Source organism: Pseudopipra pipra, chromosome 7 (genome assembly GCF_036250125.1).
Source record: "Pseudopipra pipra isolate bDixPip1 chromosome 7, bDixPip1.hap1, whole genome shotgun sequence".
Classification (NCBI taxonomy): Eukaryota; Metazoa; Chordata; class Aves; order Passeriformes; family Pipridae; genus Pseudopipra; species Pseudopipra pipra.
Window position 1 is genome coordinate 19,077,807 of NC_087555.1, and position 26,024 is coordinate 19,103,830.

The 26,024-nt window shown below is 36.3% G+C and overlaps 1 protein-coding gene across 16 annotated transcripts in view; it reads left to right on the top strand.

Annotated features, from left to right (window-relative positions):
• Positions 1–26,024, top strand: part of METTL8 (methyltransferase 8, tRNA N3-cytidine) — a 101,322-nt gene that overhangs the window by 57,824 nt on the left and 17,474 nt on the right. For 2 of the 16 annotated variants that reach the window (XM_064660879.1, XM_064660878.1), the window contains 9 exons: positions 5,646–5,801; positions 10,225–10,316; positions 14,929–15,320; positions 15,832–15,881; positions 18,355–18,418; positions 18,751–18,890; positions 20,682–20,788; positions 20,885–20,950; positions 22,190–25,824. In XM_064660879.1, coding sequence (XP_064516949.1) covers positions 5,659–5,801; positions 10,225–10,316; positions 14,929–15,320; positions 15,832–15,881; positions 18,355–18,418; positions 18,751–18,890; positions 20,682–20,788; positions 20,885–20,950; positions 22,190–22,377 — 1,242 coding nt within the window. In that variant the 5' untranslated portion in view covers positions 5,646–5,658 and the 3' untranslated portion in view covers positions 22,378–25,824. The other 14 variants (XR_010431945.1, XM_064660888.1, XM_064660884.1 and 11 more) reach the window with 13 other exon arrangements.

Genomic DNA, 26,024 nt, shown 5'->3' on the forward strand with positions numbered 1-26,024 from the left:
AGCCTTGCTGGGCCCGGGCCCGCCCCGGGTTTCTCTCAAAGCCCCGCGAGAGGTGAAGCGAAGCGGGGAAAGGCTCGAGCGGCCTCTCGCTCCTTGACTCCCGAGAGACGCACACCGAGGCCTCCCTACGGGGCTCCGCTCCCCGCGCTTCCCCCGCCGCCACAGCGCCGAGTTCCCGCAAAGCAGGCACGAACAGCCCTGCGCCGCCGTCGCCTCCCCGTGGCCCGCCGGGTACTGTAGTTTTCAGGGGCGGAATCGCGCGGCGCGCCCGGACTTCGCCTCCCGCCGCGGCTCCCCGGGCCCCGCAGCCGCTGCCGGGGCCGGCTGGTTCCGCGCCTGGGTGGCGGAGCGGGGCCGCTCCCGAGTCGGCAGCGCTGCGGCGTCGGCCCGGCACCGCTCGGAGGACCGGGCAGGAGGGAGGCGCTGCGCGGGGGTCGGGGAGAGCCGCCGAGCTGCCCCGGGAGCTGTGCCCCGGGAGCTGTGCCCCGGGAGCTGTGCCCCGGCCGGGCTGTGCCCCGGCCGGGCTGTGCCCCGGCCGGGCTGGCACCTGCGGGCCGGTGGCACCGGCCACCACCCCTTTTGGGTACGGCGGGGTGGGATGGAGCGTACCGGGACTTGGGGGAAGGTTGGAAATGTTAAGGGATTTGTCTAACCCTGTTTAAGACTCCAAGGTCAACAGCAACTCCTTAAGATGGATGACGCTTCAATTGTGTATTTTTAGAGCTACATTCCAAAAGTTGTCACAATTATCAGTCACTACTTGCCGGCAGAGCAGCTGAAGTCTGCGGAAAAACTTCTTTCCCTTGCTTGCCAGAGGCCGGGCGCCCACATGGGGTAATGCGGAAGTTGCTGATATTTTGTGTGTTTTGTCCGTCTCTGTTCTTCAGGGTCTCTGAGTGAAACCTTTAATCTTCACTGATACTGTAAGCAAAGAGAGAGGCCTTTAATTTTCTGGTGCTTTACAGTTATTTGATGAAGTGAGTTAAACACACAGACACGGTGGTTGCAGTTGCTCCTTCAAAGACCTGGGTGAGACAAGTAAGTGCATCCTGCCCAGTGGATCTGCAACACTGCCAGTGACTTCAGAGCTGGCAGGGCAGGTTGCAGCTAAGCGAAGTCCATATGGACACCCAGAGTCTTGCAGGAATGTTAGAGAATGAAGTGCTTCAATATAAATTGTAGACAGTAGTAAAATTCACGTTGCTCTATCCCAATTCTCATCATCTTTAATAGAAGGGAAACATCGTTTGTGTTGAGACAAATCATCTTTTGTTAGACAGTACAGTTAAATGTTCGATATTTCGTAGAAAATAGGATTAAAAACAGTTTAAGTGATTGCATTTGGAGGTTTAGATGCATCTTCACTGTGCATGTATATGTGGTGACACAAAGACACCACAGCTCCTTTTTTTTCTCTTCTTTTTCCGCCTTCCTGTGTAAGCAGCAGCCAGCAGAGGGTGTGCAGGGTAACGGGTAACTCTTCTGTGATTCAAGTAAATGTTTTCAGAACATCAGCAGACTTTATCTCCCGTTCTCTCTCTCCCTCTACCATTGTAGAAACTATTTTCTCTTTCCTCGGCTATATTTGACGGGCTACCTGGCAGCTGGTGTAAGAACAGGCATTTCTCACTCAGTATTTGTGTACATGTGATTAAAATCATATGTGGTGGCATTGTTTTGTTTGTTTTTATCTGCTTTGCTTTTTAACCAGTGTTAACTGTGTTTTCTGTATAGAAGTCAGAATAAATCAAAATAATTTTTCTTTTGTTTTTCTCTTCTCCTTGGGAGTCAGTGCTCTGCAGCAGTTTTACTGAAGTTGCTGTATGCCCACAGGGAGGTCTTCATCATTCCTGGTTATTATGCACGAGGAAGAAAAACAGTTGAAAATTTTAGATCTGCTGAGTTTGAAAAGTTGTGAAATATCCTATTGTTTCAAATGCGCATATTTTTTTGGAAGCATATAATTGAAAAACTAATCATGAAACCTCAAGAGGGCATGATTAGTCACTTGGTAGAATAGAATAGCAGTAAGCATTCAGTTGATGAATGAGTCTGGTTGACAGTAGTCGCCCCCATCCCTCTGGATTTGAAATATTAAGAAATATTAATATGTATGTATTTTAAAAATAGCCACTGGTAATTCATAGTTATACCTTTTGTGTTACCATTATCTTGAAAATTTTTTTCCTTTGTGTCCATGATTGTCACTTGCATCTGTTTTGTGTAAGGTGTTTTGAGTTTTGGTAGTGTTTGATGGTGATAAAATAGATCAGCTGTGCTTTACAGGAGAGTGTTGGGGATTAATGGTCAAATGTCTAGATAAGCTTCTAGGTGCCAAGCAAAAGGGACTGTATGAAGTTAATTGTTTCCAGAATACTTTTCTGTCCAGGAATGTAACATAAGCTGCACATACTGTTCCTGATATAGGCTGTTTTTTTTCTTTATAACAGAGACTCTACAAGTTGGCTTAGTGATTGGAGATGGAAAAAGTTGTTATATTTGTAATTGGAGATCAGTCAAATGTCAAAATATTTTCATCTAGTAAGTTCATTAAATTAGCTTCTTGGACAGAAATAAAAGGTTATTTCTGTTCTTTTTGATTTGTTTTTTTTTCCACTGACATCTCCCTCAGAACTGATACTTTTAAAGGATTTTACTCATCAATTAAGTGGTTTACATATGTTTTGGGGTGTAATCCGCCATTAAAAAACATTAAAACAGTTCCTTTCTCCTGTATCTTTATTTTTGTCTCTGTGGGTGTGACTGCTCAAGGTTTTAATGGCAACATCAATTAAAAATGTATTCTTTCAGGTCTAGCTTGCCTTTGATGTGTATTCGTTCTTCTGCATGTCCACTTTCAAAAAGTATTGCTAAAAGTGCTGTGTTAGCTGGTTTGAGGAGAGGAGGAGTTTTAAGGCTGTTTCTTAAAATTTCTCAACTAAACTGATCTATACTTGTAACAATGACAAAATTATAAAGTATAAAAGGCAGTACTCCACAGGGAAAAAAGGTCTTCCATGTTGCTTTTCAGCATGGTTATCAATTGCATTGCTTCTTTAAAGTTTTTCTGAAAAATAGGTATACTGCCACAAAAATGAGCCATTTTTAATGTAATTCAATTTAGTGTTAATTTCTTTAAAGATGAAGGTTGAATTGCTTTGATTAGTAATAAAACTTAAACTATTCCTGACTGTGCCTCTGAACAAGGAAATAACTCCTAATTCTTTCAGACATTTCTTGCTGTCGTGACTTCAGGGTATGATCATGTTACCTGACAAAGGGTGTTTGCATGTTTCATTAACAAAAGTCACTTAGAGAAACAACTGAGCAAGGACTTGCTTCTGAAAATGTTATTTAGGTTTCCAAGTAATTTAGATGCTTTTTCAACTTTTAGTAGCCAGGTTGTCCACTTCTCTCATGATCTGTGGATCACTTTTAATTCTCAGGGATACACATGCATGTCTCCAAGGGGTTCATTCACATTTAACACGGGATGCAACAGTAAATTTAAATTCCACACCTACCTCACTCTCTTTCCTTTTTCCAGAATTTATCAGCTAAAATTGTTCACTTACCACTCAAAGGATTACATTTTCATAGAAAGAGTTTCATATCTGGATTTTACTGATGCAAGATCATCTTAGTCATCTGACTATAATTGCCATCTGTGCATCTTTTCATGTTCTTATTGAGATGTTTAGAAAGCCAAAAAAAATTATGTGACTAGCCTAGCAGCTGAATCATATTTTGTGGTGAATATCAATGCTGGCACAGGAAATGCAAGATACTAACTCAGATCTTTTCTAATGATTGAAGAAGGAAGAGGATTTGTAAACAGTTTGCATTGTAATAATGGAATCTTTATCCAGGCATTACTGTAATTTAATAATAATAATTTTAGTTCAGATTGTGGTTTGGGGTTTTGAAGGATTTTCTATTTGTTTTGTTTTCAAGAACATTCCCTTTATGTAAATTACACATTTTGCAGAAATTGTCATAATGTCTTAATTTTCATGTCTCATAATAATTATTATATCCCATATATGTTAAGTTATGCATTGTGTTATGAAAAATGCATGCGTATTTTCAAATACAAAGCATAAACAATTTGTAGTAATTGAAGTATAAACTGGAATTGTTTTGGTTGCTGAGCCACATTTGAGAAAAAAAAGCCATAATAAACTTGCTAACATTAGAAATTCTGATTTTTTTAATAGGACAACATGATATATTTTCACTGTATGGCAGTGCCCCCATATCCTGGTAAAATTGCAGTCTTATTAGCCAAAATTAACAACAATTTTATTTGGCATTGACAGCCATAAGGTAAACTTCATTTTATTTAATCTTTCACAAATAAAAAGAAATTTTAATCTTTTTTCCTTTTTTGTTTTCTGTAGGCTTACGTGAATAAACAATGCCCTTTTTAAAGCATGACTCATTCAAAAGTACACCTTAAATGAGTAGTAGTTCATTTAATTAGTAATTCCTTTGCTAGATTTTGTAGTGATGTGTACAAATTAATAATTTTTGATTCACAGTACAAGATTTGTGATCAAATAGTACTATTTTCCGCAAGATAAAAATCTTCTTTTTATAACCAATTTGCACACAATGTTTTCTAGTAGTGTCTTGTGCCTGTTCTTTTCTAACTACATTTTGTATTTCCAGTGCATTAAATTTGTATGTGTGGTTTTTACAGAAGCAGCACTCCAAAAAAAAAAAAAGAAGAAAAAAAAAGTAGGACTAAATAATTTTTAAAGTCATGCAGAGCATTTGAAGGAAAAAAGAACAAAGGCACATCAGGATAAAAGTAGTATTAGGAGGTGTATTTCATTTTATTCATCTCATAAAAAGCCTACATTAATGAGAATATGCAAAAAAAACAAACAAAGAAAATAAAAACCCAAGAAAAAATGCTGGTATGAGGTACACACACTTGTTATCTTTCATTGCTTGGACTTTCTTGATGTTGTATGAAGAAATTTCAAGTAAATTAAAATATAGATGTATAAGACAGAATTATACACGTAATAGAAAAATTTCAATCACTTTATAATTTGCATTGGTAGAAATTTAACATTTAGGACCATTCATTTCAAAGAGAGCATTACGTAGGGATCAGAAATTTTGAAAGGCTTTCTGGTGCATAATGTTTACACTCTAAAAATAAAAATCTTTCATTTCGTATTTAAAGGCATAAAACCAGAGTCACAGATCTAGAATGAAATCTTTTGAAGATGATGAGTGGGGTGAAAAAGTCAATCTTGGTGACAGAATGTACCCACTAGAACAAGTGGTTTCTTTACTGATCATTTCTTGCTTGTCTTTGTCAAGGTGCAATATCAGACTTGGATTATTGTTTTACCCTATATTGCTTTTCTTTCCCCTGCCTGATAGGACTTTGAAATGATACCGAATAATTTGTCCTTCAATTGGTTTCATTCCAGCCTACTTTGTGATTATTTGGGTTTTCAGCGCACTGAAGGGATGTTGCTGTTCCGAAAAGCATTTAAATTGAACTGTAGTAGATTATTATTACTAAAGCTGATACTGGTGCTTGGTTATTTGACCCGTTTCTCATGTAAGCGACATAAACAATTAAGTTACAGCAAAATTGTAATTTGAGTTAAATGTGTTTTCAGGTCTCTGAACAAAATGAATTTCATTACAAGGCTTTCTGCTTTATGTCTGAGGAAAAGCAAGATGCAACACAGGCACCAAAGTAATAGACGACCAGCTGCTCCACTTGGATCACGGATTTTAACTGATCCTTCTAAGGTCTTTGAGCATAACATGTGGTGAGATGTTTTTTCAAGGCTGATTTTCATATAATTTTGTATACTGTTTACTATGATGAATAATGATGTGTGTGTGTGTGTATAAAAAACAAGGTACTGCCAGTAAAGACATGTAAAGGGAGCACTAGAGAAAACTTGAGATTGTCACAAGTAATCTGACTGTTAAAAGTTCTCAATGACTTCTGTAAAAAGCTGCTGAGTACATAGTCAAGGAATGAAATGCAAAATATTGTTATGCATCAGTAATTAATTAAGAGACAGAAAGTGTAGCAATAGGATGGTCCATATTATTTATAATGGCAGAAGGTTACTTGTTAGGTACAAGAATGTTGCATCCTGGATTAGCAACCTAGTCTAAAACTGACACCACTTTGAAAGGAACATGTGAATTACTTGTATTCTTCTAAAGGCGTACTGAAGATGTTACAGATCATTCAGCAGAGATTTCCATACAGTGTGCAATTATCAAAAAAAGTAAATTGAATCTTAACATAAATAAGCGATATAACAGCAGAGTTATATCACTGTGTAGATCAATAGCAATGTGTAGATGTTAACCAGAGGAGTTGTCCTGATTTGCAACAGTGCATCCCCATCTCTAAAAGGTATTTTTGTATTTAATGGGTGCTCGGAAAAGAGGGAGAATGCTGGTCAACACAGGGGGGAAAATTAGACTAAAATGGCTAAGATTTTTTGCTTTGGGATGGAGATGAATACAAAACAGCAAGTGATACAGGAAGTGTTAGGAGGATAGAAGAATATCTAAATCTGTTTAGAAAGTAGAAGAATATCTGCCTAACATATTGGGGAAACCAGGAATTTTTCTTCCTATAGTTCATAACTTAAAACCAAGGAATATTTGATGAAAAGTGGTGAATTTAGAAGCTATACAAGAAATTACTTTCTACATAAATTTTAAATGTATTTTTGAATTGTGTCACTATTTTTGATAGCAAGGATTTAGCAATATTCGAAGAAGAGACTGGAAGTGGCTAATAATAACCAATGGGTAAAGTAACATAGAAGTAACAGATAAATTTCAGGCCTTAAGCTTACTTCATAGAACTAATCTACAGTTCTTATAGTTTCCTCAGAGGTGTCCTCTGCTGTCAGCTGTCAGAGGAGTTACTTGACAAGGTTGTGTTCTGAAATGAAGTTTCAACTTGCTGTTTGTTTTTTAATTACTATTCTTTTTAGTAGTCCATTTTATTTGTTCATTGGTCCACTTTGCTTTTTAATCTAAATTATTTCAAAAGATTCTCTAATCAAATTCTGATTAATAAAAAGGTCTTAAGAATATGACACAGAAAATTGTCCTCTGGTTAATGAACTAGCATCTTTGTTACTCTTTTTAGTCTCTAAATTTGGATTTAACTGTTTAGTTAACTAGATCTGCTACCTATTAGTGTTTTCTAAACTAGGTGTCCCCAAGCCATGGTCCCCAACCCTTACCATCTTAAGGCCAAATTTGGAGTTAACTGTACTTCCATACGTTCCTTGGTCAAGAAAGCTGGAAGCTGGCTGATTATTATGTTAAGAGTGTAAAGTTAATCTGTGTTTCATAAATCTATAAGCAGTGTAGTTCTTTAACATATTCCAGGCTGAGTGCCTTCTGCTAGATGTTAAAATCCTTTACCTGTGTAAATGCTGATTTAAATGTAGACTATGTAATCAAGATAGGAAAAGATTTTAAAATCTTTTTTAAAAGATCTTTTGGGAAAAGGACATCCTTTTTCTGTAACATTGTATCTCAATGAAATTCAGTTTTGGGATTGTTTTTCTGGTTGTTTGGGTTTGTTTTGTTTGTTTGTGTTTTTTTTTTAATTTCCCTCCAAAAAACTGATCGTGTGTAGCTTCAGTTTTTCCTGCTAGCCTTTGGTGACAGTCTAATAGAGTTATCAAACTATGATGCAGATGGTGGGGATGGATTGTGAAAATGAGAGTGAACGGAACAGTGTTGTTTAGAAAATGGATCTGCAGATGAATCTGTGTAGCTCAGAAGGGAAAGCAGGTGAAACTGAGTTGAAGCAGAGGTGCATGGAAGTTGTGATGATCTTGATAAATCAAGAACCTGGCTATGAAGAGATGTAGGTCCTTGGATCTGAAGCTCACTGAATTGGCACGGTTCTCACTAGGGAGATAAGGGGGATTAGGATGAGGGGTGGTAGTGCTGAATAGATTATGCAGGGTGAGCATAAGATATTCATCTTCTCTAGCATTGATGTATGATATCCTTTTGTTTTCCACTCATCATCTTTGGTACTTCATGCTTTGTCATTCTTTTTGTCTGTGTGTGAATTGGCAGAGAGCCAAGAGCTGCTACCATTGCTGCTAGACATACTAAGCAGATTAAATTTGAGAACTAATGCTTTAGATGTTTGCTGTGGTGCTTTTCTGTCATTTCAAGAGAGAACTAATGAGTAAGGTTAAACATTGGAGCAAAAAATGTCTGCTTCTATTCAGGTTAGTAATTGGCATAGTCTTCACATTATCACAGAGATAATTAAACCCTATGTTAGCAAACAAGTTAGTGGAAAAGGACTAAGTTGAATAAGCTGAACTAAAAGCAGCATTGTTTGATCTTGTATCAGGCCTACTCATGTTAACAGCTCCTGGTGTGGTTAAAATGGATAGCTTGCTTTGCTGCTGTCAGTGTTCAGCTTAAAACACTTCTGTATTTAAACACTTCTGTGCTTAGGATTCTCCTGTGTCCTGTATTTCTGCCAGCTTGTATTGCCTCATTTGAAGCATCCAAACTGTGTAAATAGTTTGCATAAGAACTATGGTATGTCTCCTCCTTTGTAGATTTTGATCAGGAAGTGCTGCTGCAGTCATGTTGTTTGGGATCTACCATACAGAAATTTCTAGGAAAGAGCCAAAAGATCCTTCTTCAGCTTTATGAATTTCCAAGGAAGGAAAAAGGGAAAAAAAGGTTGTCGAAGATGGAGGGCTTCAGGCACCCTTAAGGGCTCTGACAGACACACAATGATAGATTAAAACTGATCAGCTGAAGATTATACCACAGCAAGTCATCTGTCAGAAGGGCTGACTGTGTATTCTTGCCATCTGAATAGTCCTTGGTTTCAGCTTGCTGGAATAGGCAAGGTCAAAAGTGGTGATAGCAGTGAGGGAAGCAAGTCTTTCCAAGAGGATGACTGCCTAGTAATGCTTTTGGTCATTCAGTTTATTCTACTGCAGCAAGTCTGTTAGAGCCGTGACACTGCACAGGAACATTTGGCATATGAACAAATACAGGAAGGGGAGAGGCAACCTGCTGGGGACAATAATGAGAAATATTTCAGTAGAGATGCGGAAATCAAGTCTGAGGCAAGCAGACAAATACATACCAATTAGTCTCCCACAATTAACAAAAGAGGAACAGTGAAGGTCTAAGAATTAAATTACCTATATATCACCAGGTACAGAACAGGAAGATGCTCATTAGCTTTTAGAGACAATCAGCTCTTCCAAGTTGGCACCTTGTCTCTTTTCCCATAGTAACCAATGGAATTTTAGTCATGGGCTTTCAGTTAGTTGATTTCAGTAGGATTAGGATCTAATAGATTACTTGAATTATATTTTTTAATTTAATCTGTTCAGACTGGATGATTTGGAGGGACAACTGATTGGCTTTTAAAAACAGCCAGCAGCACATTTTTGGGCGCTTCCCATTGCAGCCTGATCCAAACACAGAATCTGCAGGGAACGCAGTTTAGTCATCAGTGTCGGATCTGGGCTTGGTTCTGTGATGGTTTAATTGATTAACATAACATTTGGTTAACCACTTTACGCAAATAGAGAGGACATAAACTTTGGAACCATTGTAGCACTGCTTGTCTTTTCTTATGAATGTCTCATTCTTTTTTTTAAATGTTACTTGTCTCTATTCCCCAAATAAGTAAAATCCTGTTCATCAATTCCACTGGTTCCAGTTGCATAGGTGGATTATGCTCCCCGTTTCAGGAACAGCTGATTTCTTTGCTAAATGACCTCAGTTCTTCATCATAAACACTAGTAATGTGAGAAGTTTCTTGCATTAGGTGTTTGTTGGTAGGTCTATTATATTCAGCTAAACATGGTTCTAATGGGGCACTCAAAATACGTTCCTATAAACACACTCAATCTACAAGATATATATTAATCCTGTGTTATTAAGGAAACTACTTACTTCATACTACTTCAGTCTCTGCAGTTTTAAGATGTTTCTGAATCACTTGAGTTTTACCTAATTGGTGATTAATTCTTGTCTATCATACTCTGAAACTTGGGTTTTACCTGTCAGTCTCCTTGTGGTCATTTGATTGCAAAAAAAAAAAAAAAGAAGTATTTGAGACAGTATAGCTAATTTGATACTGTTTTTCCTGGAAAAAAAATATTACGGAAAATCCTATGAAAAAGCTGGTTCTTCAACTGCCTTTTTCAGGGACCATATGCAGTGGTCACAAGAAGAAGAGGAGAGTGCCAAGAAAAAAGCAGCAGAGAACTCGCTTGTGAAAGTTCAATGGGAAGACCAAGGTAAAAAATTCCTAATGGCATAAAAATTCTTATTTTAATGCTGTTTATGAAAACATTTAAAATGGCTTTAGAATCCAGGAACACCGTTTTTATTTCTACATTCTCTTGTCTGAATTTTTTTGTTTGTTTTGGGTTTTTTTCCCTTTATTGTCTCAAAAGATCTCAAAGTGTGTTTTTCTAGCAATTCGGTTACTTATTTGAACAATTTTGCAATTGGGGGAGCAATAGGCTCTATGTAAAACAAGTACATCAGTATGGTACAGTTGTTCTGACTCCTTTTGCAGTTCTTCAGAATGAAACTACTACACGGGACTTTTGCAGAATCAGAGGAATGAGTTTACCTCCAGCTATGGTGCTGGGGATGAAAGTTCCCATGTACAGTGTTCAAATGCTTTTTAATGATTAGTAGACTATTTAGAGAGCTTGTGTTTGTGCATTGCACTGTATTTCAGTTGAGTGCCATGAAAGTTGCACTGGTCCCAGCTGGTCCCACCTTGCTGTCTTTGCCAGGCTGAGCTGGGAGTGCTTCAGGAAGCAGTATGTTCACTTTGTGTGGAAGGTGTTCCAATACAATGCAGAGTTTGCACTGTAAATGATTAATGAATTTTGTGCCTATCTTCAGAAGGGAAATTTAATGTGTTCTGAGTTTCTGAAGAATGATAGCTCCAGGTTCAAACTAGCAAACTAAACCACAGACTAAACTCCAGGGTAGTTATGTATGCTAAAGCTGCAGTATCAACTTGATAGTGTCATAGAGGACTGGATTCTTAATTTGTTATAGTCTTAGAAAGATATTCTGAAAAAAATTACTTGGATATCTTGGGCCTCAGTTTACTTAGCATGACTTGAATCTGTCAAATTAGATAGTGTCATTATGATCCTGTGCTGAGTTTCACTGATATAACTAAGGCACATGTTGGAGTTTATTTGAATTACCTGAGAATGTGCCTTGCATTTGTGCCCTTCATCACTCTGAATGCTCTGGGATTGTCAGCTTGCCTTTTTCTGTTACCTCTCACATTCTTTATCTAAGTACAATGTTTGTTTTTCAAAAATTACATCTAATATTTTCCTTTGGTTTGTATAAAAAGCTGAAAAAGAGCTCATAATTGAAAAGTAAGCTGTGTGACCATGTAGCTCGTGGAATCTTTAATTCTTCATCTACAATCAATTAGAACTTAGTTTGTGCTGGTGAGAAATGGAATAATTAGGCATTTGTCTATTGCCAAGAAATACAAGAATCCAAGGACATTTTCTATGAATGCCCCTCTGTTTAGAACTTGAATAGGTAAGCACAGCTGATAGTGTTCCTTCAGAAAGCTTCAGCTTCATTCTGCAAGTGGAAGTACATTTTGGCCTATTTGTGTAAACAATGAACTAGACTGAAGCTAACGAGCAGGTTATTTTGGGGCCTTGAAAACTACAGTAAGCGGAAAAAGACAAGACAGATTTCAACAGTACTATTATATCACTAAAATAGAATAGCTCTGGTGGGCCTTTTTAAGGCAAGAGATGTTAAATTGAATGAACTCATGATACTACTTTTAGGAATTTGATTTACTTATTAGCATGTCTAGTTTCTTCTCAGGCATGCTTGCTAGTGTTGGAAGATTCTGTTAAGGAGAAACATCAATTGACAAAGTAAGGGATTTTTTTTTTACTTGGAAGTTTATATGTTTTTTAGTTTTGTCATTTTTATGTACTTTGGAAAATTTAGTAGGTAGGCTACTTAAATATACAAAATGAAGCAAAAATTTGATAATAATGCTGCATGCATAGCTATTACACAGTGGTGCAGGAGTGACCAGTGAAACAACACAAAATGAAGTGTTCTTCCACTTGAACCTATGTAATTCCATACTAATACAGTTTGAAAGGCTGACTTTTGGTATCTCTTTCCTTCATTTCTGAAATCTGGAAAACTTGATGTGAATTTAAGTACAAGGGTTCTGAGCAGACTTTACAGAAAAGTAATGACTGTAACAAGGGGTGATAATAATTTTAAAACCTTTTGACTAGAAGAGGTTTTTATTTTTATACTGAAGCTGAGCAGTCTGTGAATGTGCAACTTACGCTACTGAAATCTGATATATATGACCTCAATCAGCTCTGAACTTACATTATAGAACAAGTCTGTGCAATTACTCTGCATGACCAGGTCTGGCCCTTTAATAATACAATTGGATGTATTAAATGTTAATTTTAAAACATTATGCAGATTTCTAGGACAAGGCATACTGCCACCTCCTTCCCACTTCCCACTGCCTGTCTGTGCCTCTAATGATAATTCTCAGGAAATAATATGTTAAGATTTAAATGTGAGTAGTAGGAGAAATGCACCATATATTTACTCTGTGCATTTTTTATTGAAAAAATTAATGGGTCAGTGTGAGTGGGGACAAAATTAAAAAGGCAACACATTATATGATCTACACTTAGCAAAAGATGTCAGGGGTAACAAGATACTTTTGTAAATGTTTTGGGAATGAGGGGGAAAAAAAACAGGAAAAAAGATTTAGTTTGGTACTTTGGTGGAATAAGGAAGGGAAAACCATCAACAAAAGAGACATTGAAAAAGCTGTAATTCTTATCTTTTTATCAGCCTGCCTTTGAAAGGGTTAGCTGCAGTCCAGTGGCTAGCACAATTAGTGCTGGTGAGAAGGAGGAAAGATTGTTCTGGAACTGGGAAAGAACAGGTTACAAAGTACATCCATAGAGTACATGGATGACTGGAAAAGCAGAAAAGAGAATATTTACTTTTTTAAAGAAGGGAGGTGGGAAAAAAAGAAGAGTCATATAATTAGTTTCGGTTCCTGGAAAAATACTGGAAGAGTACATCCAGAGCTTGCAGACACTGGGTTTGAAAGAACAAAGGAGATGAATACTGGCCAGCAAATATTTTTTCAAGAATAAATCATGTAAAATCAAGCTAATTTCCTTCTTGGAGAAGGTTACAAGCCCTGGGGATAAGGGAAAAACAGCAGACGTCCTGAACTTTATCCTTAGTCAGGCTTCTGACTTGCTTTATTTGACATTTTCATAAGCAAGTTAGGCAAGCGAGAGCTAATGAAACTGCTTTTGGGTGAGTGAATGCCTAGAGAGATCCTTTCAGAACAGAAGGCTGTGCTGGGTGAGGAGTGTTTTATTCTGTGTCCAGTTCTGCTTGGTATTTTCATTAGTGACCTCAGGAAATTGGAGACTTGAAGATGATATTAAGTGAAGAGATGTTTCAAGTGTGGTGAAGGACAGGATTAAGATTCAGAAAGATCTGGATAAATGGGGGGGAAAAAGAATTTGAAATATGTAAGTTTGCTAAAAATAAATGCAGAATACTGGGCTTTGGAATAATTCCTTGAAAAAAATACTAGGCTCTGGAACAATTGGTTAGGTAGTCATTTTGCAGAAGAAGATCTGAGGGTTGTGGTGAATCACTAGCTGAATCAGCAGTCATGCTGTTGCAAAATGGCAAGCTGGGAGTTATAAACAGGATTACAGCCTGTAAGCCTTGTAAAATACTCCTTTTGCTCTGCATTGATAATGCCTTTACCAGAATACAGCACTGAAAAGTAGTAAATCAATTGGAAAGAATCTAGAGAAGAAGAATTAAAATTATCAAAAGTCTAAAAATCAGGAGTTACATTGAAAAAAGAAGAGAGTTAGGTTTCTAGAAAAGACATTTAATGGGAGGCATAGTAAAGCACTTCAAATATATAAATAGGTGTTGCAAAGAGAAAAGTGAGTAATCTCTGCTTTATCTACTTGGTTAATGGGACAAGAATTGCTGGACCTAATTGCAATACAGAAGTTATAGTTAGGTAGTGGAAAAGATTTCTAACTGTTTTGAAAGTTAAGGACTGTAATATATTACTGAAGAAAGTTGTTAAACCTATATGAAAGGTGGTATTTTAAGAATAAGTTGGAGAGGTCTTTGTGGAGGAGTATGAATTCCCTGACTGAGTGAAATCCCTTCCAGTCCTATTCCTTTACATTCTAACATTCCGTTACAATCTTTTGTGAATTAAAAGATCTACTGTAAAACTTGAAAGTGTTTTGAAAGTAAGAAAGCCAGTATGTTTCTTCTGACTGTATTGGTGAATGGTTAAGCATGAATTATTGTCTATATGCTATGCAGTAGCATCTATCACTCATGTTCACAGAACTGGATTTCTAATTGCTGAGGTTTTTTTAAGAGATGATGAGCTACCAACAAATTTGCAATTGATCACAGAAGTTCATAAAACATAAAATTAATTTCAATTTAATATTTCTTAAATAATTGAAAAGATGCATAGCTTTTATAATGTGAGACAAATGAAATCTTCAGATTGCATGTTTTGGTGATGCTGTTCTATTATGTCACTATATTAAAAAAAGTGATGCAGAAAGCCTGTCTGCCCCTTCCTAAGTGACATAAAATCTAATTAACCTTCATAGGAATATTTTTGAGCACAGATTAAGGTAAATCCAAAATCTATATGTTTTAATTTAAAAGTACAGTCTGTGGAACCATGGGTTTTTAAACTGTATATTTGAGGTCTAAATTCCATGTTGCTTTAGAGTATTTTGTAGCTAAGCTTATATTCACCAAGGTTTTGTTCTCTTTTAATTTCAGATAAATATGAGAGAGAAGCCAGTAAATATTGGAATGAATTTTACAAGACCCATAAAAATAACTTTTTCAAGGATCGTAATTGGCTATTTCTGGAATTTCCAGAAATTCTTCCAGAAGAAAAGAGACAAGAATTGAGAAGAGAAGAAAGATCTTCAGAACACAGAAAAATAAATAGTACCAACAGTTTTTCACACAAAAATGAAATGTTTGATGAAGGAGAAAAATACTGGAAGAAAAATTATCGAGGTGCTTCTCCTGCTGTACAAGGATGTGTATATAATAAAAACAAAGCAGAAACAATTAGTGAAAATCCTCAGGGTAAAAATTGCGGAGAAGAACTTGACAGGCTAGAATCTTTCCCTGGAAGTGATGCCACTTATAGAATATTAGAGGTAATGCACTGCAAAAGTTCTACTCATCATATAAAGCTCCACTTAATTGCTCAAAAATCTGATAAACATGCTTAGTAATATCAAAAAAGTGAGCATTTAGAATTTAACATACTATATTCATTTATGGCAGAAACTTTCACAGAAACCTAGCATATGGACTTTGTTTTTCCTTTAAAGTTTCTCCCAAATCAGAATAGGGCTAGATAATCAGATTCCATTGCAATTGAAAGTTGGGTTTCTGATTTCCTAAGGAAACTTATATTTTTAAGTGCTTTGTCTAAAAGTGCAAGTAGTTGACGTATTCTTGCCAAGTGGTGAAATTGGACAAGAATATTGCATTTTCTTATGCAGTTTGAGAGATGGATTCTCTCAACTTTAACTGTTTATACCTTTTCTGTCCAACATACCTTCAACTTTAATGGGTCCTGTGTGCCAACTAATTTAAGACAAAAATAACAAAAAAGGTTTTATTTGGTTATTTATTTTAACTTTGTTTCTCTTCTGGTTTTAGGTTGGTTGTGGAGCTGGAAACAGCGTCTTTCCTATTTTGGAAGTTCTATGGTACGTAGTGTTGGATTTTCAAATATAAGAGTTGTATTCTCATCTTCTTAATTTTCTCCAAATTTTGGTACTAGACTAGTGCTGCAGAAAGTGTTGAGTGGATCATTTTACAGCCCTGAAATTCTTACTGTGTCCAGACCACAGATAATGTTGGTAGCACCATATACAGGATACTCCTCATATTGCTTAATCTTGGTCTTGGGGAGACCATATTCGATGACAGAGTTTTGTCTTCAGGTTCATTCAGGCTGATTTCTTGTAGTTAATCTCAGGCAGGCAAAATATTCTCTTGTCTTACATGTCACTGTAAAGCTGCCAGGTATCTCTTAAAAAGGCCAAAATCAGAGACAGTAGATAATGGCATGTGATCTACTGGAAAGAAGTTGCATTGTTTCTGAATTGGCTGGTGTACTTTGTCACATTGCCTCAGGTTTTAGTGTCAGGGAAGGCACAAGTTATGTATTGCATTACTTAATTCACTGAAACATCTTAATCCACTTAGCTTCCAGTTTTAGAAAAAACTATTATGACAGCTTGTCCTCCCATCCATGTAGGCAGGAAGGTTTTATTGGAAAGACTATGTATGTATCAGGGGTTGAAATAGATTTCTTTTAGTCATGCCTTCAAGAGTTTGAGTACAGAACAGTTCATTATTCTGCAACTGAATTTTTATTGCTAGTATCACCACTATACAAAAATATTCCATTTTGCAGATATGGAAACACAGCAGGAGGAATCAAGTGATGCACCAGGGTCATCCATGAAACCTGTGATAGCAATGCATGTTCATCCCACAGGAAATGCTTTACTTTAGACAGCATGTAATGAAAGGGGAGCCCTGTTTCATATGAAAACTTTGAAAAATAACACTGTACAGGAAAAGATATCCTGTAGCTGTATTAGAAAAGATGAGACAAACTTTTATGTTTTCCTCACAGGAGGCATTAGTCATAGATTGACATTTCTGATAATTAAGAATCTACTCTTTGGATATTTTTCCTGGTGATCTCTATTTTTATGCAAATCCTTCAGTCGATCACATTGGTTGATACACTGAAAAACTACCTCATTTGTCTTGTATATGACTGAGTGGAAACATCTCTTACCTTTTAGTAGGCCTGGCTTTATAGAACACTTGCTTTTACTCTGAATTTAATAATACAGAAATTGCCTTTTGTATGCATATAAAAAGAAGCCAGTGTCAAGCATGAGTGTACCCTGGCTACAAAAAAATTTTTCACTTAGGTTTGTAATGTAGCTTTTAAAACTGCTTCCCCCTGCCTCCCTTAAAATTTAAGTTGCTGCTTTTTAGTACAATGCATCATGAGAACACCATCCAGATCAAGCTGTGTCTTTGTTTTAGGTTGACTTTCTACATAGCTCCTATTCTGCTCTAAGAAAAAAAAGAAATAACATTCTAACAAGTCAACTAGGAAATCAGCATAACCTTTCCCAAGGGACTAGCTGGGTCCAAAGCCTAGCTGCTTCTCATTGTCTCTAATAAATATCTAAATTCATCAATTCTCATGATGGGCACAGAGCTGATAAAAGTTTTGCTCGGCAGTGAGCACAGAGTATATTTTGTTCCAGAATTGTTCTCCTGTTGAGCCCTCAGAGAAGTCACTAACTCAGCTGTGTATACTGTGAGATCTTATAGGCACTGAGAGAGTTTATTGATTCCCTTCTAAAGAAGCCATCCGTCCAAAATCTCAAATATGTTTTTAAAAGAAATAAATTGATCGTGAGTTGATCATGAGGTCATCCCTCAGTGGGTTTTGAGTGGCTTGCTCAGTTTATATTAAATGAATTTTTCAGAGGTGAAAAAAACCTCTTCCTAGAATTACTATTATATGATAAATGGTACAAGGAAATTTGCAACTGGCTTAGTCTTGGATGGGAAGGAAAGAGAAAAGAGTGCTACAGGAAATTCTTATTTATCCTGGCTTACAAAACAAAAGGGATAATGGAGGGAAACAACCAATACTACTTAATCTAATCAAAAGCACAGCAAGGTGACACATGGAAATCCAAACATCTACAGAACTGGATGATTTTTGCAACACCCTACCCCTGCCCAAATCATACAGCTAATTAAACTGCATGATAGAGATTTAATGCAGTGCTTCTGTAAGAAAACGTGACCTATTAACGTGCATTTATGCGTTACAACACCAGGACATTGTCATCAGTCCTGACAGCCCTCTGTGACCTTCTTTCTTTTCCTTTTTGCTTCCTCCCTGACAAGGCTCTAATTCTTTTTATACTAACTGCCTGTTGGTATTCTTACAAATTTGTCTGCCCTGTTGGTTCATTACAACCTATGTGGCTTTCCACGTGCTAGACATCAATAAGGCATGCTTGATCAAACCTGTGGAGAACCCCAAAGGGCCCTCTGTAGTTCCATGAACACTGATGTAGACTTTCATCTTTTACAATAATAATTTTTTAACTGATGTTGCTTTTGTTTTCTTAGCAATACACCTGGAACCTTTCTATACTGTTGTGATTTTGCTTCAGGAGCAGTGGAGCTGGTAAAGGTAATTCATACGCTCGCTTTAGAGTACCTTATAAGCCCGTAATTCAGGAGGCTGCCAGGAAGCCATCTTCATGAAAAAGAATGTGATGGCTTTGACAACTTTTAACTGAAGTTTTCAATATTCCAAAGAACAAAGTCTTACTGTATGCAGAGAGGAATGAATACCATCAGTGAGCTTGCTTCTCAGCTTGAGTAAGATACCAGACAGAATAGGCTTTTATATGAGATGTTTTACAATGCAGAATAATTGAAGAAAAAAAGTTTCTTGAGTCACAGTAAACGTATTAACTACTACTGTTCTCTCTGTGCCCCTTTTCATCTTTTTTCTGACAGTCACATTCGTCCTACAATTCAGCCTGGTGTTCTGCCTTTGTTCATGATGTGTGTGATGACGCTTTACCCTATCCTTTTCCAGATGAGATCCTGGATGTCATTCTCCTTGTCTTTGTGCTCTCTACTATTCATCCTGACAGGTAAATGAAGACTAAAGGGCAAAGCAAATGGGTTAAATCTCTTTTCACTGGAGGTTTTCAAGAATAGCAAAAGAAGATGATGAATCTTTAATTTATTACTTAGTAAGCTACAATATGTATAAAACAAGGTATTTTAAATGCTGTTTTCCATTTTCAGGCTTCAAGAGAAAAGCTTGTCAGGCTAATTCGTTAGTGAGTCTCTAGTCTCCATCAAAATACAAGGAGTATATTGTAACTAAACACAACCCTATTAGAAGTGAGGGATTCAAAAAAACTGCAAATTAAAAACCAGACTAGTCTTCTAGAAGGAAGTCATTTTTAGTGATCAAAACTAAACATTCATGACTTAACAGCTTGCAGTATGTTGATATAGACTTAGGTTGCTGATTTAGCCACATACAATGCTTACATGCAGGCCTTTTAAACCAAAATGCATCCAGAATTTTTTAACTTGTTTAGATTAAGAAAATTTGATCTAATTTTCACGTATAGTATTATGTTGGGTACTGTTAGCCTTTGCTAATGCCTCTCTATGTCTAATGAACCAAATTTTATGACTGTTATGGTTGGCTGATTGTGAAAATCTCATTTTTTGATGGGAAAAATGTATAGGAGGGCATAAGTTAAACTGCTTGACTCTTCCTTTAACTGGATTATATGAAGGGAAATACATGCTGTATGTGTGATAATACATTTACTACACTAAGAATGTCATTAAAATGGGCTTGGCAAACAGAACAGTATTTGCCTAAGTCTGAGAACTGTTTCTCTGCTTAAGTTACTAATGATTAGCTTTACAGAAACCCTTTCCCATATATGATAGTGCTCCTTCTTGTTTGTTCAGAGATGAGCACAAGTTGTGCAAAGCCAGGGTCCAGATTCCAGAAACAATTCAAGCAGTAGACTTCAGATCTTTGTGACTGCCATGATGCTGCCACAAAGATATTGGAAAATAGTGTTTCATTCATTAAATCAGTCACTTTGCCTGTAGAAGCAGTATTCTGCGTATTTCTGTGTGTCTTTTCCTATTAGTCTTTGACTTTGAATAGTGTTTGAGGTTTTTTTGTGGTTGTTGGTTGTGTTTTTTCTCCCAGGGCTGACATGGATGCTTTTGTGTGCATTTGTGTGTATACACACATAAAAATTTCCGTGTAATTATCTGTATTGTGAGACCCACTTTCCAAAGCTGTGTTAGTCATTACTGCCATCTCGTAGAATTAAAATGACTGCATAAAGGAAAATGTGATCCAGATTCATCTTGCCCAGTATACATTTTTTCTGGAAACTTTGAAAGTGAGAAATGAAAAAGAAAACCAAGGGAACTGTGATGCAGAACTTACATACTTGGGAAAGATGGAAAATTTATGTGAGAGGAACACATTTTTATTCAGAAAATTGTTACTTAGTGATTTCTCTTCAGGCTGTTGTGCTTAGTTTTTGATAATTGCTACTCTTGTAGTAAATTTTTAACACGCTTCAGTTCTGCTAGAAGGCACCTCTAAGATTTGGTTGCAGAATTGGAAGGTATTAAACTTTCTTCAAGCTATATAATTGATGTCTTCTAGTTCTGCTGGATGAGATTTCTCAAAGCACTTTCACTTTTTATGCATTTACATTTTTCTCCTTTGTGCACAAAACTTAAGTTTACATAGGCGAAGTTTGTAATTCTGGGCACAACTACCCGTCTTGAAGTGTCTCTTGTTATTAGGTGGTGCTGCCTTTTCTTTCTGTGGCAGCACACTTGGTTGCTTATGTTTGCAAATATCAACAGTATCCCATCTATTTTCTAAGGATGCAAGGGGTTGTAAATAGGTTGGCTAAGCTACTGAAACCTGGAGGAATGTTGTTATTTCGAGACTATGGAAGATATGATACAGCTCAACTTCGTTTTAAAAAAGGTAATTCCTGAATGGCTTTGTAGTTCATTGTTCATTTTAACTTTTTGCAAAAAAAAAAGTGACATGTCCTTTTGCATTACTGTCCCAATTTCTTAGGTCATTGCTTGTCAGAAAATTTTTATGTACGAGGAGATGGAACCAGAGTGTATTTCTTTACCAAAGGTATGGAAAGTTATAGTTTCATAGAAAGGGTTAAATTTCTCTCAAGATTGAATTATAAAAGCTTATCTTTAAACAAAAATTTAAAGAAGGTTTTATTGGCTTTTTTAAATTCTCTGCTTTTAAAAAGACCAAAGCTAACTGTTGTAAGAAAATAATTTCCTTTATGTGTACACTTGTTGCATTTGGGGTCTTGCAAGATGGCTTAAAGACATCACTGGAAATTTATCTAAGCGTCCTGTGTCTAATGGTATGCTCAAATTTTGTTATTTACATATGTACATGATTTCTCTCTTAAAATTGAGATAAACATACTTGGAAGGACAGTTTGTAGCAGTGCTCTGATGTTTTGTTATGCCGTGTTGGTGAATCTGAACTGTGAGGTTGCTCTTTATACAGAAGCTAAACTTCAGTTGCTGCTTATGTATACTATTCCTCATTGCCTGTCCACTCACTTGGTTCAGCTGGCAGACAGCTTAGACTGGTATATTGTGAAATTGTGAAAGTGAGCCTCACAATACTTTTTTTTCCTTTTTCTTTTTACCCTCTGCAACCTCAACTGTAAGCAACAGAGATGGATCAGGATTTATCCCAGCCTTAGTAATTTTAGAAGTGAGAAGAAGGATCTGAGACATATATAGGAAATCACTTGAATTTAAAGAGCCTTCTCAGTTTTTAAATATGTTTCATGCTTCCTTAAGACAAAGAAGCTTAAGGTTTTCCAGTGATGACTGACAAGAAGGAACTAATTACATATATTTAATATAAATGTATATGTGTGTGTATGCACATATATATATATATATATATACACACACATATATACATGTGTATATATATATACACACACACACACATATATATATATAAGGCATAAAAGTCTGGATTGTCATTTGTCAGGTGCAATAGCTTTATCTGGGTGTAATAGGTGAACAGTGACCAAATGGCATTTGTTTACTCAACTCTGGCATATTGAACCCTCTGAAGAAAGAGTATCTATGGGTGCCATGAGTAATAACCAGTGTGGTTTGGGCCTCAACATAAGAATTTTTACTGCAATGTAAATCAAGAGCTGTGAGAATGAATTTCTAATAAAAGACTTCTTAGAGGCAGTGTCTTTGATCTTTCATATTGCAAAACAGATTTAGTTCCATTTGGTTGAACTGAAGGTTGTTAATTGCTACATTCTACAAATTACCTTTTTTTTTTTTAATTACAATAATTCTTCTTATGAAAAAATAGATGAGGTATGGAACATGTTCAACTTGGCTGGATTAACTGAAGTACAGAATTTAGTTGATCGGCGATTACAAGTAAACAGGAAGAAAAAAGTGAAAATGCAGCGAGTTTGGATACAAAGCAAGTTCCAGAAACCGTTGCTGTCTCTGCATAATCCTGAAGAAACAACCAGAAGGCACCCTTATAAATAATTGTACTCCAGAAATGTAGTACAGCAATGAACTCCAGAAACGGAAGCAAATTGGAGTACGTATATTTCCAGTAAACGTTGTGTTAGCCACTGAAAAGGATAAATATATTGAACTGAAAATTAAAACCTTTTCCCTAACTTTCTTTTCTTTATAAATAAATATGTGTGAGAAAGATCTGGGGTGTGTGGGGGGGAAGGCCATTTCTCACTTCTGCTTTATATGCAATAAAGGGATATTCATTAATCTTTTCATTATTGTGACCAGGCACTATTCTACTTCCTGGAATAGGAATAGTCAATAAGTATATATCTCATTCATATTGAAATTCACAATATGTAAAAAGTTTTAGACTGAAGCACTATTTTTTCAGAGATTTAGAGAAACAGAATATCTCTTCTCACTGTTACTACAAGCTGCACTGTGTTAATTTCTGAGTCATGTCTTTTTTAACCACTGTGTGTCTTGCAACTGTGTTTCCTCTTTCGAGGGAAATTTTTTGGTGCATAAATAATGAAGACAAAATCTCTTTCTGATTTGCATGTAAGTAATTATTCCACACTAACTGCATGTGACATGCACACGTATCATACTAGTCAGTGATTGGTGTCCTCCACTGTGACTGACTTGTGCTGTTGAAATGTCCACTTTTCATCTACATGCTCATGAGGAACATGCCAAATTCAGCTTTCTGTAACACCTTAGTGACACATATATTATATTCAAAGTGCGTAGGTTGTAAACTGAACATGTTTCATGTAGAAAAGAACTACCAGAATGCCAAAACAGTGCTGAAAAAAATAGTTAATATTTGTCTGGATAAATACAAACATTATTTTTATGATATGTTAGATATGCTAGAGCGAGGAGCAAAAACAGTAGTCCAGAGTACATTTTATTGTTATAGGGTAATGTAATCACACTAAAATGGTAATCTACCTGGCAGCTGAGATATTTTTGTCATTTACAGATAGAAGTTGCTTTCTTAGGGATTGAATATTAGAAAGAAAACAAAATATTTTGTATTGACCGGGTGGAGAGACAGTAAAGGACAGGACTACGGTAGTACTTCAAATGCTTTTAAGAAGAAAACCAAAATGCAAACACTGTTTTCAAATGCAGAACATGATACTGAGGCTGTAGAGCTAGTAGTTAAAGATGCCACTTCTGCTACTTAAATGTAATTTTAAATCACTTAGCCACAAGGACAAGAAACAGGTGAATGAATAAAATAAATCTCTTCTTTCAAAAAGGATATGGAATGCATGTAACCTATAACATGCAGCTTTGAGTGCCATTAATACAGTGACACTCTCAAAGTTTCTTCTTGCTTTTGTTTTAGTCTGAAGGGTAAACATGTCAGAGCTGACAACCATTGATTTTTTTTTTTTGCAAGTTGTTAGCTGCTAAGCTAAGTAGAACTGATTATCTCGTAGAAAAAAACCAATTATCTAAACATGGATATCAAGTAGCTTCATCGTCTTTAACAGGATGAGAGACTTGCTTTATTTCCATAAATCTAGATCTGTTTCAAGAATAAGGTACAATAAAGGGAGTTGGAAGGTAGGATCTGATCCTGCATCTTTGGTATATTCTAAACTGGCATAAGACACTGTTTGATGAATTAAGAGACTCAGGAAGCTTTGGTTAGCAATGGCATTGTTGCAACCAGCAATAAAGCTCTCGTGGTATAAATCAAAGGTTAAAACACAGTTTAAGCCTTAAGTCTTAAAAGACTATAGTAGTCTTCATGGGAAATACAAATAAATATCTGCTTATATTTTAATTATGTTGCTACCCTGTTTAATAATTGTGATTTCTGGATATACAGAGCTCTTAGTATAATACAAATCGTTTTCACTTGTAGAATTTTCTGCGGCCGGTGATGGTGATAAGCTCCTGAGCATTATGCAGTCTTACTCATGTATGTGACGTAGATTTTCCATGTGTAAGGGCTAATATAATGTTTGCTTTGGCACTCACAAGGATATGTTGATTCTGGGAAGGCTTTAATATGCTATGTTGTTAGTTTAAAAAAAATGTGACATCAGAAGAAGAAACCAAAACCTGAATTTTGAATGGCCTTAAGCGAAATTGTTTCTCTTCTACAATTTGCAAAATAAGTATTGGCTGTCTCTTTGAGAATAATGGTGCCTGCTTTAGAAGTAATAAGATCAGCTACTATTTATAAATGTAGAATATCCGCTGTCTGAACAGTCATAAGATTCATGAAAGGGGAGTGGAAATGGAAAAAGACATCATTCCCAATAAGAACTTCTGAATCTGAGCAAGACTTTCAGTATTTTGGTTTCATGACATTTCAGTTTTCAAAAAGCTTAATCAAGGACATATTTTTAAAATATTTTCAAATTATCTGTCTTAGTTGGGAAAACTACTATTACAGTATTGTCAAAAAAAAGAAAAGAGATGCAGAAAACTATATAGGAAGTGCAGTTTAAAATGTCTTATTGTTAATTAATTTTTGGAGGAAAAAAGAAATTAGTTTGTTGCAACCAAATGTGCCCAGTCTAGAAAAAGGCTTTAAGTTTCACTTTTGACATCTAAAGTTATTTCTTTACTCAGATACGTACCTAAAATTAACTTATAGAAGTACTCATTCTATAAAAACATTTTAATTTATAATTGCAAATTTTCTCTAATTTTTTTTTTTTTTTGTTCAGCATGACTTCCTAATGGCAGTTAGAGAAAGGTAATCTTATTAGAATTGAGCTTTGGCTTCATTGGCTTTGGCTTGCTTTCTCAATAGTGTGTACTTTTTGCCCATCTCCACTGGTATTGTATTACCTTTATATACATGGCCACTTGAGAAGGGTACTTATTGGTCTAGACCTTTCTTAGTTTTGAAGCAAGTGTAAGACAGCTATAAAGAAAGCAACCAACCTTTTTGTACACTAATTTTGAAGTATCTAGTCAATAACAGTTAGCTCATATAAAAGAAGATTGGGTTTTTTCCCAGCAAAACCAAGGCAAGTTCTTGTGCCATATCTACAAATCCACAGACTCTGAAAGACAACCAAAATGCAGGTCTGATGAGGAGACAGCAGAAACTCTAGCAACACTAGGGAAAAGTTTGTTGTCTTGGAAACTGCTCAGCTAATGTCCTGATTCTGCTTTATAACTAACAACCCCAAAATTTGTATTAAACACCAGTGGATATCACTTAGCATAAATTTTGCTACTTCATTTTCATTTGTAGTGTGAACTTTATTCACTGTTCCGGTGTACTCTTTGATCTGTTGACATACAGCTTATTTCCTTTTTCTTGTGCATAGTGGACATCTAAGCAGTTTTCACAGGAGCTATGTACACAAACATTTGCAGTAAAGTTTGCTGGCTGAGTTATTGCTAGGATTGAAGCAAGAGAGTTTTATTTCCTTCTGCTTTTTGTTTTTGTGTGAATGCAATGAATTATAAAGATGCCAAATCCTATACAGTGGTGTTGGGTGCATTTTTTTAGTTATTTTAGATCAAATATCATAGGATCATAGAACAGTTTGGGTTGTAAGGAACCTTGAAAATCCTGTAGTTCCAACCACCCTGCTGCAGGCACAGACACCTTCCACTAAACCAGGTTGCTCAAAGCCCCATGCAACCCAGCCTTGAATGTGAGTATGCTGTCTGTGATAACA